The sequence below is a fragment of the Diabrotica undecimpunctata genome, chromosome 8 (genome assembly GCF_040954645.1).
Source record: "Diabrotica undecimpunctata isolate CICGRU chromosome 8, icDiaUnde3, whole genome shotgun sequence".
NCBI lineage: Eukaryota > Metazoa > Arthropoda > Insecta > Coleoptera > Chrysomelidae > Diabrotica > Diabrotica undecimpunctata.
Window position 1 is genome coordinate 71,801,881 of NC_092810.1, and position 18,168 is coordinate 71,820,048.

The following is an 18,168-nucleotide window of genomic DNA, read 5'->3' on the forward strand; positions in this document are numbered from 1 at the left end:
ATTACTCCTGATTTAATTCATGGTACTTATTTCATTCTGACCGATTGAATCCGTACCATTTATCTGATGGTAAAACATAATACCGTATTCAATTACAGCTACAGCTATTAAAATATTTGTATTCCTCACAGCTTTTATATTTTACCATAAATCTGTACGAATCGCTTTCTTTCTAACTTAGAGGTCATTGGTTCAAATATAAATAAATCTCACTTATCATATTCTTTCGTCGTTTTCCTTATCATGTAGTATGTACATACCACTTAAGTGCACTTAAAAACTAAACAAAAAAATAACCACTGGAAAGTTTTGTAATAACCATTTGATTAAAATGACATTGATAAATTAAAACAAGCCAGTAATTTTACACAAGTAAGGCACATTTTTCATCGCATTCTACATTATTAAAAGTGTTTGAAGGAAACTATCAATAATCCAAATCCATAAAATGAATTTAGAACCTATATTTCAGGTCTATATTTCTTGTAAAGATGTATCTTTTTTATACCGGTGAAAATTCTCAATACACAACAGGAAATAAAAAGACCATTACAAATACAAAAACAGATGTCAAAGGAATTAACAACTATAAGGGAGATTACAGAGGTAATAAATAATAAAATACATACACTTGCCCAAACATCATTTACAAATAAGTTTTAAAGAAAACTGGAAAGATATTAAAGCTTCCTTAAAAAATAAAATAATTGAACTTAAAAGAAACTTAAGACCAAAAGATAGTAATGAATGAATGACTATGAAAAAAAGTATAAGAACAATGATCATGGCAGGTACACAATACTAACCTGGATAATTCGTAGAAAGGTAAAACAAGTAAAGGAAATCTGGCTGAAGAAATTCTACAAGGAAGTCGAACATCTGCGGACTATATACGATGATTTCAATTTGCACAAAAAGCTTAAAGAACATTCAAGTATATGCAGGAACACAAAAGCGCCTGCTTTGTGCAATAACAACGGAGAAATACTATTAACATGTCGCATCTTGATTATATCTGTAGTCGTAAACAAAACATAAGAAAGAAATAAATCTCGAATACAGCTTATAAGCAGAAAAATGTCAAGGCTTTAAGTTATTTAAAAGACCCAATAAGTATATACTGGTTCCAAAAATTAAATGAACACACTCAGAATAATGAAGGTACCCTGAAAAACTTATTAAAGTACATGTTCTCGTACCCAAAACGAAAGTGATATCACCGGACATTTGGCAGCACACTGGACTGGATACGATAACTTTTGGTTCTAACGAAAACTAGCGTGTGTCAAAAGAAATAGTAAATAAGAACAAAATTAAATGGGCAATAAACTCATTTATGCCATATAAATCACGTGGTCTGGACGAGATTTATACAATACTTTTATAGAAAGTGAAACGATCTTGTGTACAAAAAAATGTGTGATACTACAGTCTAGCTAAGACTGGGGTATATACCAAAAACATGAAGGCTTCATTCTCACACCTGACAAAACCGGACAGGAAAAAGCTACGTCACTGTCACTAAGGTCGATCTGTCTGATATTATTTTTACTGAAGACTGCTTGGTAGGTACATTAGGTATGGAGTATTGGTTGAAAGTCCTATATATCAAGGACAATAAGCGTATACAGCAGAATTCTCTACGGAAACGGCACTGTAATATTTGGTACAGAGGATAAAGTACATTCTGGACAGCCTAGACTGATGCTGGATGCATTTCTTTCCATTTCTTGATCTAGAATATGCATCGACAACATTTCCTAAGAAGCAATCACACGGCGATTTGTCCAAAAGGAATACACCAAACCAGCTGAAGATAAATATACTGCTGAGGAGCCGTGTGATACACGAAATGTTACTAGGAGATATAGTGTCAGCACAGCTGGCCATTGGCTATCCGCAGGGGCAGTCTTATCTCATCTAAAGGACATTATGTCGTGGGCTATGTGAATGATCTGGTCATCTTAGTCCACGGCAAATTTAATTGCACAGTCAGCGATATCATTCTACAGGCTCCGACTGTACTTACAGAATGGACTTCATTTCTAGGGCTTAGCATAAATCCCCATAAGTATTTTTTTTGAACCTATTCTCTATCCTTCCATTGTTGGATGTAGGTCTCCCCCAGTTCTCTCCATCTTTCCCTCTTTCCCTTTCTTTCCATCCCATAAGTATAAAATCATGAATTTGTCTAGATAAGGGAATTGAGAGGATTAGGTCCTCTAAATCGGATTGGAGTACTATAAATCTGATGGGTGAAGTAAAGAACGTGTGTCAAAAGAAATAGTAAATAAGAACAAAATTAAATGGGCAATAACATCATTTATGCCATATAAATGATGTGGTCTGGACGAGATTTATACAATACTTTTATAGAAAGTGAAACGATCTTATGTACAAAAAAATGTGTGATACTACAGGCTAGCTTAAGACTGGGGTATATACCAAAAACTTGAAGGCTTCATTCTCACACCTGACAAAACCGGACAGGAAAAAGCTACGTCACTGTCACTAAGGTCGATCTGTCTGATATTATTTTTACTGAAGACTGCTTGGTAGGTACATTAGGTATGGAGTATTGGTTGAAAGTCCTATATATCAAGGACAATAAGCGTATACAGCAGAATTCTCTACGGAAACGGCACTGTAATATTTGGTACAGAGGATAAAGTACATTCTGGACAACCTAGAGTGATGCTGGATGCATTTCATTCCATTTCTTGATCTAGAATATGCATCCACAACATTTCCTAAGAAGCAATCACACGGCGATTTGTCCAAAAGGAATACACGAAACAAGCTGAAGATAAATATACTGCTGAGGAGCAGTGTGATACACGAAATGTTACTAGGAGATATAGGCCATTGGCTATCCGCAGGGGCAGTCTTATCTCATCTCCAGGACATTATGTCGTGGGCTATGGGAATGATCTGGTCATATTAGCCTGGTCATCGTAGTCCACTGCAAATTAAAATTGCACAGTCAGCGATATCATTCTACAGGCTCTGACTGTACTTATAGAATGGACTTCAATTCTAGGGTCTAGCATAAATCCCCATAAGTATAAAATCATGAATTGGTCTAGATAGGGGAATTGAGAGGATTAGGTCCTTTAAATCGGATTGGAGTACTCTAAATCTGATGGGTGAAGTAAAGAACCTTGACTATAGTTTATTAGAGACTTACTTAAATTCAGCAGATAGAACTAATAATCAAGAGAGCGGTGACTACGTTAATGGTAGCCAGACGTACTTAAAAAAGTTTAAAACAAGACATTTTATATTGGATTTATAATATGGTAGTAATACCAACCATTACCTATGCATCAGTGATATGGGGGTCAAGCAGCTATGGAAGTCTTACTGGGCCTTCTTTCTTTGCAGGTCGTTATAATGCAAAGGCGAGAATGAGATATTATAAACTGCGAGAACACGAAAGCAAAGTAATGGTTAGATCATGGCATAGTAATATCATAAATAATCATAATAAATCAGGGATACCGTATGCATGATGACTTCTAACCATATGGTTATGAAAAAAATGTTAAAATTATTTTTTAAATAAATGTACCAAAGTACATTTGAAAGCGTATATCTACCGTCGAGACGGATGAGGTAGAGGAAATATACAAACCAGGCTGGAGGGTATACCTGATAGACAGACGGGTCTAAAACTGCATAAAGGTCTTGTGTATACCCAGTAGTGGTGGAAATGTAAACATTTCTATTCCTCTGGAGAATATACCCCTTTATTCAAGGTAGAGACTTACGCAATATTGTATTAGGCAAGAGAAATTACTATAAATGATTTCGAATTTAAGCGAATCAATACATTCACAAATAGTCAAGCCGCTATTGCGGCTCTTGAAGCCCTAAAGTCCATCCTAGGCTAGTGTGGGAATGTCGAGAACTAGACAGACTAGCGAAAAATAACAGCGTTAAACTGGTATGGGTGTTGGCTCATTTTCCAATTCACGTCAATGAGAGCACCAGCCACAAAATACTTCGGTCTAGAGCCTGCTGTAGGAGTATCAAAAAGGTTTCGACAGGAAAAGGGCCTGGACTCGAACCCAACATAACTCTCACTGGGAAAGTAGACCAAGTCAGAAACATGACAAAATATATATTGGACGGATAAAAGGGCTGAAGTACCGCGGAAAACAAGCAGTAATCTGCTCATAGTTATAACACGCTTCCGTACTGGTCATGAACCAATCAAGGGACACCTGCATACAACGGGGCTGTTTCATGGAACTTTCAAGCTATAGACTTTATAGTAAAGAACCTGAAATATTTAACCATCTTGACTTAAAGCACTCATGACCATGAGGCATTATATCTTATACAACACTTTTGGAGACTATTAAATGATTTTAAACTACTATAAACATATTGTACTAATCCACTAGACCTGTACAAGCGGGTATAGACTTCCAGAATTCTGAAATGAGTATCATGGAGGAATGGAAGATGTACAATAAGCCAATTGGCCGGTTTATCACATACGGCTTCAGAAAAAAACGTATTAGCCATGAAAACAGGAAATCACTTCAACATTGGGTCACGAAAGCTTACATTCCTTGATAAAAAATATAACTTTTTTGTATGAAAATCTTTTTAATACAACAACTTAAACTGTAGTTACAAGTAACAATACAGAATATGAAAATCAGAAAATTAAAAATGGTTTATTTTCTAAGAGGACTTGAAGGGAGAGACGGACGAAGACATTGCCGAGAATCGTAAGCCAAGAATCGAAAAGAAAATCGTGGAGCCAATGAGAAGAATAAATAGAACCTATTCGGAACGGAAATAGATGTTTGGAGACCTTTTGAATAGAATTGAAATGAATAGAAAGAAAATGCCACGATTAGTAGATAAGTCAAAAATATATTGAGGATACATCATTTATATTTTAGTATTATTTATACAGGGTGGTTCATTAACAGTTATCCATATAGTAACTGATAGTTAGTAACTGAGATACCTTAGCACAAAATACGAAGATTTAACCTAAAACACTAATCACATGCTATGATTTTTGTGACTGATATTTTTAAGTTAAAGTTGATTTCATATAATTGAATGAACTATCTTTCAATAAAATCCTTGCAACTCATAAATATTGGCAATATCATTTTGATGTCTTCTACTTTAAAATGTTTAATATGTCTGATTTGCCGATATGAATGAGTCAGATTAAATTTAATTATTAGAAGAATTTTTTTACTAACAACAAATATTTTGTATTTCGATAATGACCTCCGAAGTGAAAGTCGTAGAATTCGTAGAATAGCTTACTGACTAATGGGCGTTTGTAGAAATGGTTTAACCGTGTAGAAATTTCGGTATCATATCTATAGTAGTTTTGCAGTTTGTAGAAACGGTTTAACTGTTTTGTGTGTGCATTCGAGAAGGTACGTTACCTTGTCAAAAAATAAGTGCAATTTATTTTTAAATTTTTTTATGTACTGTGTCAAAAACGTGGAGCATTTAGAGGTGAAAAGTTTCAAACAAGGACAGATCTTAGATTTATATGCGCGACAAATTATTTTGAATATGTTGATATATACAACAAAAACAAATTCCGATCTGACTCCAACACAAATTGTTTCTACAACAAGTACAGCGCTGGGTGTTAGCGATAGGACAGTCTGGAAAATTCGTCAGGAAGGATTGGATCATAATGGAGACTTACCTCCAAAATTCTGAAAAACCCATGTAAACGGACCAAGAAGGAAACCAATCGGGAGTTTACCTACGATGAGAATATCAGGAGCCAATTGAGAAGACTTGTTCACATGGAATTTTTCTTAAAGAACATACCTCCACAATCAAAGCTATCCTGGATGCCGTTAATTTACACGAACATTTGCCTAAATTTTCCAAAAGTACTCTATATCGACTATTGCGAGAGATCGGATTTGTTTATGAAAAAAGAGGAAAGAAAGCAGTAATGATGGAACGTCCTGACATAATAAATTGGAGGCATAAATTTCTTAGAAAAATACAGAATTATCGAAATCAAGGATACAATATTTTCTATTTGGATGAAAGTTGGGTAAATATCGGACATACAGTAAATAATGTATGGATGGATTCAACCATAACCAGTTATAAGGATGCATTTTTAAAAGGCTTGACTACTGGTCTAAATGATCCAAAACAAAGAGGTCCGAGATTTGTCTTGTTACATGTTGGATCTGATAGAGGTTTTCTACCAAATTTAGAATGTGTATTTTTAGCAAAAAAAGATTCAGGCCACTACCATGACGAAATGAACGGCGAGTCTTTCGAAGACTGGTTTGAAAATAAACTAATCACAAACCTCCCAAAAGGAGAAAAAAATGTGGTAGTAATGGATAATGCTCCATATTATTCATGCAAACAAAATTTCCCAAGAAGCTCCTGGAACAAACAACAAATTCAAGAATGGTTACGAGAGAAGGATATATTTTATGAAGATTATTTAAAGTCAGAACTATTGGATGTAGCAAACAGTTATGCAGATATATACGACAAGTATAACATCGAAACTTTGGTCGAGAAATACGGCGTAGAAGTATTACGAACGGAACTACGAATTTTTTTTGTAGCAGTTTCCCTAGTAGACTACGTTCTGTTGTTACACCCTGTATAATTTAGTAAAAAAGAGTTAATGTTATCGTACAGGAGGGCCAACGCAGTCCTGTATCACACCTGCAGACTATGAACGTGCCTAGAGGCCTAAGCGGCAACGTCGCTTCTCACAAGCACTGTCCTGAGATCCTCTCGTGAATTTGTCTAATCGGTGATATTTCTCTCCATTCAATAAGCCACCGATTTAACTCTCCTTGGCTTCTTCATATGGAGTACAGCAATGTACTGTAGTAATGCTCCAAAATGTTCTTCGTAATATTTGAACAGCATCTTTATAATTGTATGGACGTTGGATGATATCATATTGAACATTTAAGTAAATAGTTATAGTTAAACTGTTTGCCATTTATGAATTTAAAATTTAATTCAGTTTATGCAAGTTACATTTAATAAAGTTTCCTATTATGTTGCAAATTTCGTTTCAACGTAGTTTTGACATGACCGGAAATTGATGTCAGCAGAATATAGGTGTTACGTTTAGTTTTTAAGAGGTGTAACACTTTCGATAAACTAATACTTTTTCACAAGAATTTAGTTAATATCTAAAATATAAGGATGTCTGCAATCTCCAGCAAAATATGTCTAGCAATGTGTCACACATGGTATATTTCCTATTTAAAATTTAAGGGTTGGGTACTGGAAGGGAGCGGGTTGATAATTGACAGATATCTATATCGTTAAAAGATATCCTCTTTAGAATAAAAATTGAGCTGTTTTAGCATTTTCACAAAATCCTATGAATGTTACCAAATATCAGGGTGGACTCTGTGGAGTGACCAACCTTGTATATTAAAGATGAATAAAACGACTTTACTTAGTAATAAGGCATTTACTCAGCACTCAGACAGATATCAGATAATTTCAAATAAAAAATTAGGTTTTACGATTCATTACCAACTGTTATATGTATCTTGTAATAAAGAGGTACAGATTGTTAGTATAACTTAAGAGTGTTTGCTTGCCAAAGTGTATATATTAAAAGCTTAAAATGTATATAATAAAAAGTAAATAAACTACAATTAAAATTTATTTTACATTATAAGTCAAAACTCTACTAGATTTTATGGCGTGTCCAGCCATATAATCAGTAGGTATTACAAAAGTTCAAATAAAAACAAAATCATACGTTACAACTGTTCTGCAGACCAAATTTAAATAAAGAAGTTTGTTCGACATTAAAAGAATTAAATATAAGACATTCGAGGTTAAAGTTTAGTCAAGAAAAGTTACAAGGAAAATGCCAAGCTTTGAAGGACTAAAGAAACTATTACTATGGTTTTATATGGCTACCATAGAAATAATAAATAAATATAGAATCATCCATAATAATCCTAAAAACAATAACAGACAAATCTTGGCAAAGACTTATACTTACTATATGTACTATACTATACTATATGTACTTACCTAATAACTATGAACTGCAAAAATATCATCACTCCCGATGCCGTGTACATTGTTAAATAGGTTTTCACAATTGCTGACTTTAAACTGGGTTTATTTTTATTTTGGCTTTGATCACATTTCTTGATTTGTTCTTCCCAATTCCTGAAATCAAGATAAGGCTTTTAATAATATTTAAAACAAATTATTGTTCAAGAGCTTTCTAAAGAGGGAATTGAATGCAGAGAATGTACCACTAAGAAATTTAGAACAAAAGGGAGAACCAGCTAGAAAGAGCAGTTTCAACGTTGCACTAGAAAGTGTAATTAATCAACTCAACTAACAGAAAGCCAAAGGTGCGATTTTCATTTATGACTAAGACAGTTAATTGAAAAATATTTGGTAATATGCCAATTTCAATAAGCACTTCTATTGCAATTCTATTACATGTTGAAATAACCCCCATGTAACGGTTGCATGTCGAAATTAAATTATCTGTTTCCAGACTGTTCACGATCTATGGACCCGCGAAAAGATCAGAGGCGGTAATTCAAGCGAAATAGACGAGGACTATTCCAGATTATTCTAGTTTATAATAATTTGTATATATGTTACTAGCAAAGCCCGAAATTCGACAATCCTAGCATTGTACGGAAATTATAGTCCACTTCTTACATTGTACCCCCAAACTGTACAATGTCCGAAATTATCAAAGTTAAAAATGATTATCGAAATTCTCATCAATTCGAATTGATTATTATTGACAAGCTACACACCAAATCAAAAATCGAAAATTTATTGTTAATTATTTTATTCTATATTTTCTATTTATAATATATAGAGTTGTTCTTTTTCGAAACGAAAAAGTAATAAAATGTTGCGTCAATCTAAAATGTAAATAATAAGAAGAAATTGTTCTACAATAGAGTGATAATGTTAGTGAAACATTTCAAAGCCTCAACAGATAGATGCATCACTATAATACAGGGAAGATGTTTGTGAAACATTTCAGATTTTCAAGAGATGTGTATGATAATTTAACCCTCTATTGCCCGACTTTTTGTAAACTTAAGAGAAAATGTTTTAATTTGTATATATGCTCAAATATGCATTTATAACAAGTATTAATTTTTTAGATTTTTTAAATATTGTTTGGGGAGAGTTTTGGGAGTGTTGCCCTCAGGCAACTGTGGGCAGCAAAAACTAACGAAATAAGTTATATACTTATTTATTATGCCAATCAAAAAAAAACAATTATTTGTAGTTGTAAAACATAAAGCAACTTTACATTTATCGCACATTACTTTAGGAGTATTACAGCATTTATATTTACATATTTCTTTTTACCATATCTTCAATGGATGTCGGATCACTCTGGCATACAGCAATTTGTTTACGCCGACTCTAAATAGTTCTATTTGTATTTTACCAGAAAAGAGAATTGTTAAAAACTGTTAAACCTAGTAAAACATCTTATTTGTGTCATATTTAGAGGAAATAATCGAAATGGTGTAGGGAGGTAACAAGCTTTGTGGTCGAAAAACATTCAAGATTAAATTGAAATTAGAAATCCATCATAACTATTTCATGCGGTAGAGTTAAGGGAAAAAATAGTAGGAGAGGGAAGCATAATTATCGAATTATCTCGTTTATTATTAACTTTACAGCATGAATGTCCATAAGTAAAAATGAAGAAAATTACATTTTATACAATTTTGATCTCTTTCATTTTTGGCTAAAATCGATATTTATTAATATTCATAAAATTTGGGGCAGCTCGCCATGCAAGGTTAGATCTTTTTCTCGTCTAACCCGACTGGACTATTAGGATTGTTTACAATATCTAAATCGTGAATGCAATAACGAAACAATATGACATGAAAGTTTGTCAACTGAACAGGCATTAATAAATATGTATGCCCCGACCGACTTGTAAATCTTCGAGCCAAAGTTCATCTTGTTCTTATGGTCGTCGCCTATGAGGTAAAAATCACTTAATACCATCGGTATAAATAAAAAGAACTATGATACGTAAATAAAAATAACTAGAATATTACTCACTTTTGGAGCTGATCTCCCAAAGATTCAGACATGTCAGGTTTTGTTGCATTGTATATGTCTTTAAGTTGAACATCGTTTTTATATCCATATTTAAAGAACGGAAGAAACCACCTGAAAAAAGATAGAAAAAATATTGTTTAATTCAGTCACTCGTCTGTAACATTTGAAATAACAAATCAGTTGAAAAAATAAATTTGTATTATTGCTTGAATTTTGAACCCAATATTATTAACAAGCAATTGAACTTGCAAGTCGTAGGGGTAGGTTTTCACCCAACGTGACCTGAAGTAGCACTGGAGTTGATATCTTAATTTAGAGTCATTTGGATTTATTTTTGATAGCCTTTTGGTAAAAACTATTTAATCGGAAGTGATTAAAGACCGTAAGTATATATTTGTTCTCGTCTTGCTAAGGTGCGTCGAATAATATATTGCTTGTATAAAAATTTCTCACCTTTAATACCACCTTTGTATTATAAGTTCTCATTGGACATCTCATTTGTCACTCTATCTATTCTAATAACGGAGGAGTTGAGTTCACGGACAGACGTATGGAGAGACATATATGGATAATTTAACATGTTCACAATTGTTTTAATGCTGTAAAATGGGTGAAAACAAAACCACGCGATAGTATTTAGGGCACACGACCTGGAATTATCAATTGTATGGGACAACACGTCTAGTGTAATAAAAAAATTTATACATGTTGCATACATTATTTTTTCTGCGTCTATATAAAAACAAAAAAATATTTAAGTGGCACTAATTTTGTCAAAATAAAAAGCACCCTAACAAAATATTTAATAACGAATTAGCACTATAGATTAACGCCAAGAACATACTACTTCTTAGTGCATTATAGTTGGTATCTTTATATTGTCATTTTCTTCGAGGTGAAATACAGTGATGAGTGCCTTAAGAACCGGCAAAATAACGCAAAAGATAGAAAACATAATACGTTGTGAAATAAAAAGAGATGAAAGTAGTAGAGGTGGGAAATTATCGATAGAAACCTCTAATTTACATTAAATTACATTAGGACTATCGATAGTTTCCCACCTTTAGACGTTAGCTTATGAGCTAGTTGACTTCAGTCATAATATTACAAGTATGACGTCGAATATTTACATTTTTTAAATTTCGCATAAAGTAAAAACTGATTGAAGGCAATAAAGCAAATGTAAGTAAACAGTTTAATTAGTAGTAATTTGATAATTAATTGTGTGTTGACGAATACAGAATAACAAGCTTTGAATATTCTGTATTGAGAAGAGTGTATGCGACGTCTCAAATCATAGTTTATTATTGATCAATACTTTAATTTTGGATAAAAAAATACTCCTACTTAAACTGTTTTTACTTACATTACGTGATACGTATTACTATGACTGAAGTCAACCAGCTCATAAGCTAATGTCTAAAGGTGGGAAATTTTCGATAATTCTAATGTAATGTACAGTAAATTATAGGTTAATATCGATAATTTCTCACCTCTACTACTTTCATCTCTTTTTATTTCACAACGTATTATGTTTTCTATCTTTTGCGTTATTTTGCCGGTTCTTAAGGCACTCATCCATGTATTTATTTTATAACACTGAGGTTGTTAGTGATTATTCTACGTGTCTCTACACTTCTGTCGATGATTTTTTATTTGCTGCGTTTGAGTTGTAGTATATTTGTTCCACTCCTCTGCAGGAAATGTTTTGGAGTATCTACCCTGTGTATAACTGAGAATTCTAAAAATAAAGAAATTACTAGATATGTATACGATAATATGCGTAGGGTCTTAGGAGTTTGGTGGTGCTTAAAAATGTGGAGACGTGGAGTCACTTGCTGGATAGTGATATTAAGAAATGGATGAAATATACTGAATAAAGAAGAAAAATAAAAAAAAATGAGAAGAATTACACAGTCTGACAAGCTTTACAAATAACAGATTAATAATGTGTAAGATTAATAAATTAAAAAACATCAAATTATTTTTGTATATGAGATAACTGATTATAATCAAATAGTATATTGCACCAAAAGAGATATTACATAGTTCAATAAGAGATATTATCTTAAAAATACTTAAACTTGTAAACTGTAAATAAATATTAATAAAATTATAAAGGCAATAATATAATAAAACAATTATAATTTCTGTGAAGTATAAAAATATTAGTTGCAATTTAGAAGTATAAAGAGGGAGTTTATTACCAGTTATAAGCATTATGGCAAGATATGAATGAAATCGGAATCTCGATAGTATTTATAAGTTAACTATTATGTTTATATGGCATTAAGCTACAATTGATTGTAATGAAAATTACATTTTCAACTACTATTATGTCCTGCACATACGATGATCTCAATATAACAATTGGGGTCATCATAGAGGGGAGAGAATATATTATGTTCAATCTAGAACTCGCTAGTTTCCCCCTTTCGCATTCGGTATGTATATTCCTATAGAAAAATAATAAACGAGTAGACTATATAAACTCTATTTAGAATCAAATAAAAGTCAAAGTCAAATATACATACGTTCAAATATAATGAAAATATAAAGAGCTACAAATTAATTGCGACGAGACAAATATGTTAAAACAAATATTTATTTGTAACCGAGAATAAATTTACAAAAATAAAAGTGTACAGGCGATAAGTAAATCAACCGTCAGTTTAGAAAAATATAACCCGCTTAACAACTTATTGGTTATACTTTTCGCACAATTTTTAAAATAATCTTATTTGAAAACGATTCCCGGAGTAAATCTAAACGTCAAACAGTAGTTAGATATGTAATTTTTATTACAATCAATCGTGGCTTAATCCTATATAAATATAATATTTAACTTAGACATTCCACAAGAAAACACTTTCAGGAGATTTAAAAGATTTAAATATTTAAGAAATTTTCGGAATTGTGGGAATGTCCCGCTCGGAATTGTGGGAAAAAACTTTGGTTGTGAATAAATATTTGAAGAAAAATTTGGATCCTAATCAAATCCTGACCCAATATAATTCTTATATTTTCAAAATATGATAATTATATCTCATATCTTACACAAGCCAACTCTCTTAACCCTACGTTAGGCGCGTGGCCTAGGTACATACGTAGCCCAGCGCATTTAAAATTGTTGCCTCTGGCGCCAATATTTGGTTGCATTGTCGCTGCTCTGTATAGCTTTTATAGCTGCTTGTTAGATAAATAACATTACAAAAAAAACAGAAAAAGTAGTAATTGTGATTTTAAAATCTTCAAGGAGTATGGTATCATATTGCAAAAAAAAACAAATCTGTAATCTTAATTTCAAGCATGCACCATCACGATGCAATCGATAATGAAACAGGAGACGCTAAAAAACCTGAAATAATTACAATGTATAGTCGGAAAAAAATTGCTGTTGACAGATTAAACGTATTGTGTGAAAAATATAATGTGTGAAGAAACACTCGTCGATATCCAATAGTAACTTTTTATGAACTCTTGAATATAACAGCAATAAATTCTTTATACATTTATAAATCTAACCATTTTAACAAAAAGGTTGCAAGGTCGGATTTTATAGAAAAACTGGCATGGGAATGAATTAGGCCCCTAATTGAAATTGGATCTAAGATTTTCCAAGTCCCTTCGGAATTTCGTCGGCGCTTCCATGTTCTGTTAGGAATTACAGATGTGGCAATACCGCCCCCTCAGACAATTCGAAATACAGTAAGACGATGTATATTTTGTGATCGAAAACGCGATAGATTAACTCGAAAACAATGTGAGAAGTATAAAAGTTCATGCAGCAAATTTAGACTATTTTCCACTAAAAATTTTTAATACTCCAGTCGTCAGAGACGAAAATGCCACTGAACCTCTAAAAATCATACGAACAAGCTGAATTTTGCTGAGCATATTAATTTTGGGACCCCAACAAATACGCAAAAAAGTTTACCACTTTTACCCCCAGGCTTCCCCCTAAAACCTCCATCGCAGGGGGGTTAAAACGCAAAAAAAATCGATTTACCAAGAATCTGTAAACTGTATAAAAAAATGTTTTAAATAAAAAATGTAGCTTAATTTTAAATAAAAATGTTTATAAGCTATAAATAAATTTATATCAGCTCGATGGTAAAAATTCGATATCTTTTGAATCAAGTGATCTATCGACAAAAATCAAAATGCGTTTTAAAGGTAAAGAGTTCAGCTTTCGTATGCAGTTTTTGTGTTTTGCCGTAAATAAACTCAGATTTTATACAAGTGTTAAATAAAAAACGTGGCACGAATTTTGCCATTTTTTGTGATTCTCACGAAATCAATACAATCTATCCCTTTCATTGACTAGCCACTACGAAGTTCAGATTACTAGAGCGTAACCTTAAAAACCTAAAGCATAAAATTTTAGTTTTAACTTTTAGCAACAAAAACGCTGGATTTAAACTTGCACACAACAAACGACCTAAAACATTAAGAACTTTTTTTCAATTACACTAGTATGTTTTTCAAAAGAACAAAACTTCTGCAATAAACTAGACCCAAAACCGTCTTCTTAAATGCATTTCTGACGTGTGATCGTTTGTAATGTAAAACATTAAATTTTGCGTTTTTTACACATATTTCAAATGCATCATATTTGTTACCACAACTCAAAATTGAAATTTCATGTAATAGGTTTTAAATATTGATCTCTAAAAGTGGAAATTTTACTACAACTGGCCAATGAAAGTGATCAATTTTATTGATTTCACGAGAATTATAAAAAATGGCAAAAACTGCGCCACGTTTATTTATTTAACACGTGAATGAAATCTGAGTTTATTTGCGTCAAAATACAAAAACTGCATACGAAAGCTGAACTCTTTACCTTTAAAACGTATCCTGATTTTTGTCGATAGGTCACTTGAATCAAAAGTTATCCAGTGTTTACCGTGGATCTGATGACAAATTTTATTGAACATTGAAATTGTTCTGACGCTATTTTCTTGTGGCATTTTAAAGTAATTAATATTTAAATGGAAATAAGCCACAATTAAAGGTTAAAGTACGTTTATTGACGTTTCAATTTACACTTCGGAAATCGTTCTCAAAATACAAACATTAATAAATTAAACAAATTTTGTTTTTTTGTTTCTTAATGAAAAATTCTTCTAATAATTTAATTTTATCTGACTCATTTATATTGACAATTCAGACATACATCATACATTTTAAAGTAGACGACTTTAAAATGATATTGCCAATATTGTTGAGTTGCAGTAAACACGATGTATCAAATGACAACGGTCAAAGAATTATAGGTTTTGCAACAGAAAGACAAATGGTATTAAAAAGCACACACCAACGCAGAAAAGATATACATAAAGGAACGTGGATTTCCCCGGATAAAAGGACAATAAATCAATTAGACTACATATTAAAAGAGAAGAAGCACGCCCATAATATAATAAATATAAAAAGCATGAGAGGAGCGGCATGTGACTCAGATCACTTTTTGGTAAGAGCAGGTTATAAAATGAATGCTAATATAAAGACAATCAAAGGGACAAAGAAATAAAAAAAAACAATTCAACACAGCAATACTAAAAGATAATACGATACAGAAGAAGTACGAACAACGAATAACCAACAGACTAAACGAAGAACCAGAAACACTAGACCCGGAAGAAAAGTGAAAAGAAATAAAAAAGGAAAATATAACGAAGGAAAACTCAAAATGATAGAGGAAAAATTCCAAAAAAGGAAATAATGAGAAATTGGCAAACTTACTTTACATAACTTCTAAACAAAAACGAAGAAGAAAGGGGAACAATCCAGGAAATTGAAGATGATCGTAAAGTAATAGAAACACCTACGAGGGAAGAAATAGAAAATGAAATAAGAGGACTAAAAAACAATAAAAGCCCAGGAATAACAGAAATATCGGCGGAAATGATAAAGGCAGGAGGAAAAAGACTACGCAAGGAGATACATGCCTGATAAAAAGTATATCGGAAACAGAAAGAATGCCAGAAGAATGGGCCAGGGCAAGGATATGCCCTATACATAAAAAAAGTGATAAAATGAGATGTGGAAATTATAGAGGTATCATGTTGTTAGAAGTCGTGTACAAAATATTGACTAACATCATAAGAAAAAAGCTGAATCAATAGACGGAAAAGATATTGGGCGAATATCAGGCAGGATTCAGAAGTAATAGGTCGATGACAAACCAAATATTTGCGTTAAAAGAAATGCAGACTACCTGCTACGAACATAAAATAGCAATATACGTCCTGTTAGTCGACTTTAAACAGGCCTACGATACGGTAAAGCGGCAACACATGTACGCACTAATGAAAGAAATGGGCCTACCAAGTAAAATCGTTAGTATGGTAAAGATGACTATGGATAACTCCACAAACGAAATAGCATGGAAAGGACATAAATCAAATAATTTTGAAACCAAGTAAGGATTAAGACAAGAAGACCCACTATCAAAGACTCTTTTTAATATAATACTGGAAGGAATAATTAGAAAAAGTAAAATAAATACACAGGAAACGATTTTTAAAAATGACCATCAATGTATAGCATTCGCAGATGATCTAACACTATTAACAACTAAAGTAAAGTATAGTAAGAAAGAGCTAAAAAAATTAATGAGCAATATAATAAAAGAAGCAAAAATTTTTGGTCTTTTCATAAATGAGGAAAAGACAAAATACATTAATGGGAGAAACAGATAAAGAAAAAGAAGTCAATTCCACATTGGAGGTAGGAGAAAATTCGTGCGCGTTTAAAAGAGTTTCAGAATTTATTTACCTGGGTGTAAAAGTAGATGAAAAGGGACATGGGGAAGGGGAGAAAAAGCAAGAATAGCAAAAGCAAAGAAAAAGTATGCAAAAACAAAAATAAGAATCTACAAAACAGTTATCAGACCTACAGCTACATATGCATGTGAAACATGGGTGCTTAAAAAATCAGAAATAGACCTTTTAGAAGGATGGGAGAGGAAAATACAACGTGCAATATATGAAGGCGTGAAAATATATGGAAATGGAGAAGAAGAAATAATAAGGAACTTGAAGAACTATATAATGAACCAAAAATAAAGACGGCAATCAAAGCACAGAGAATCCGATACTTAGGATACATCGAAAGAATGGAAAAGGCGAGAATGCCAAAAATGGTTCTATTACGTAAACCAATACAAAAAAGAAGAATAGGAAGACCAAGAAGGAGATGGAAGGACAGCGTATATGAAGTGTTCAATCACAAATTAATCCCTTAATTTGTAATCTCACATTATTCTTAACTTCTTAGTTAAGAATAGTTAAGTAGTTAAGACTTAAAAAAAAGTAATATTGTAAACTGAAAAGAAAAAGCTTTGGACAGAAAACAATGGAAGGAAGTAGTGAAGAAATGTATGGAAAGACTATAAGGAATATTAAATGTAGTATTAAGTGTTTTATATAAACAAATGTAATATTATATATATATATATATATATATATATATATATATATATATATATATATATATATATATATATATATATATATATATATATATATATTATAGTAGTATAGAAGATATAGCATTATATATAATATATAATAGTAATTGTAAGGAAAAATTAAATCTTTCAGCGCTAGGCCTTTAAGGCCTGTTGAGCTTAATAAATAAATAAAATATTTAAATTTTTGGAAGTTTTCAGTGTTTATCTTATATTATTTTCATATTATCGTCTAATTCCAATATAAAACTATATCCAGTGACATTAGAAGTGTTACACCCAGAAGGAATTATTTGACAGTTTTTTTGAAGTTAATCTACCATGATGTTAAAAAATTAACTTTTGAAGTTAATTTTTTGACATCATGGTAGTTTTACATCGAGAATGAAACGATAACGTTGCCAAGAATTTTTATTAACAGGTAATCAAATAAAAATTTATAATGTGTCTGGCGACCCCGTAGCTGAATACACTCCTGTATACGTCTAGGCATTGACAAAACGAGACGATCGATATCTGCTTGTGGGACCTCGTTCCAAGCAACTTGAACTTCATGTATTAACTGTGCCAAAGTCCAGGGAGGATGGTGCAAAGTGAACAGTTCCCTT

The 18,168-nt window shown here is 32.1% G+C and overlaps 1 protein-coding gene across 1 annotated transcript in view; it reads right to left on the reverse strand.

Moving 5' to 3' along the window:
- The window catches only part of LOC140447684 (ATP-binding cassette subfamily C member 4-like), a 273,353-nt gene that overhangs the window by 146,376 nt on the left and 108,809 nt on the right, over positions 1-18,168 (reverse strand). Inside the window, exons 2-3 of the mRNA XM_072540480.1 lie at positions 10,084-10,194; positions 8,047-8,187 (exon numbers count right to left, since the gene is read on the reverse strand). Coding sequence (XP_072396581.1) covers positions 8,047-8,187; positions 10,084-10,194 — 252 coding nt within the window. The remainder of the gene's footprint in view (positions 1-8,046; positions 8,188-10,083; positions 10,195-18,168) is intronic.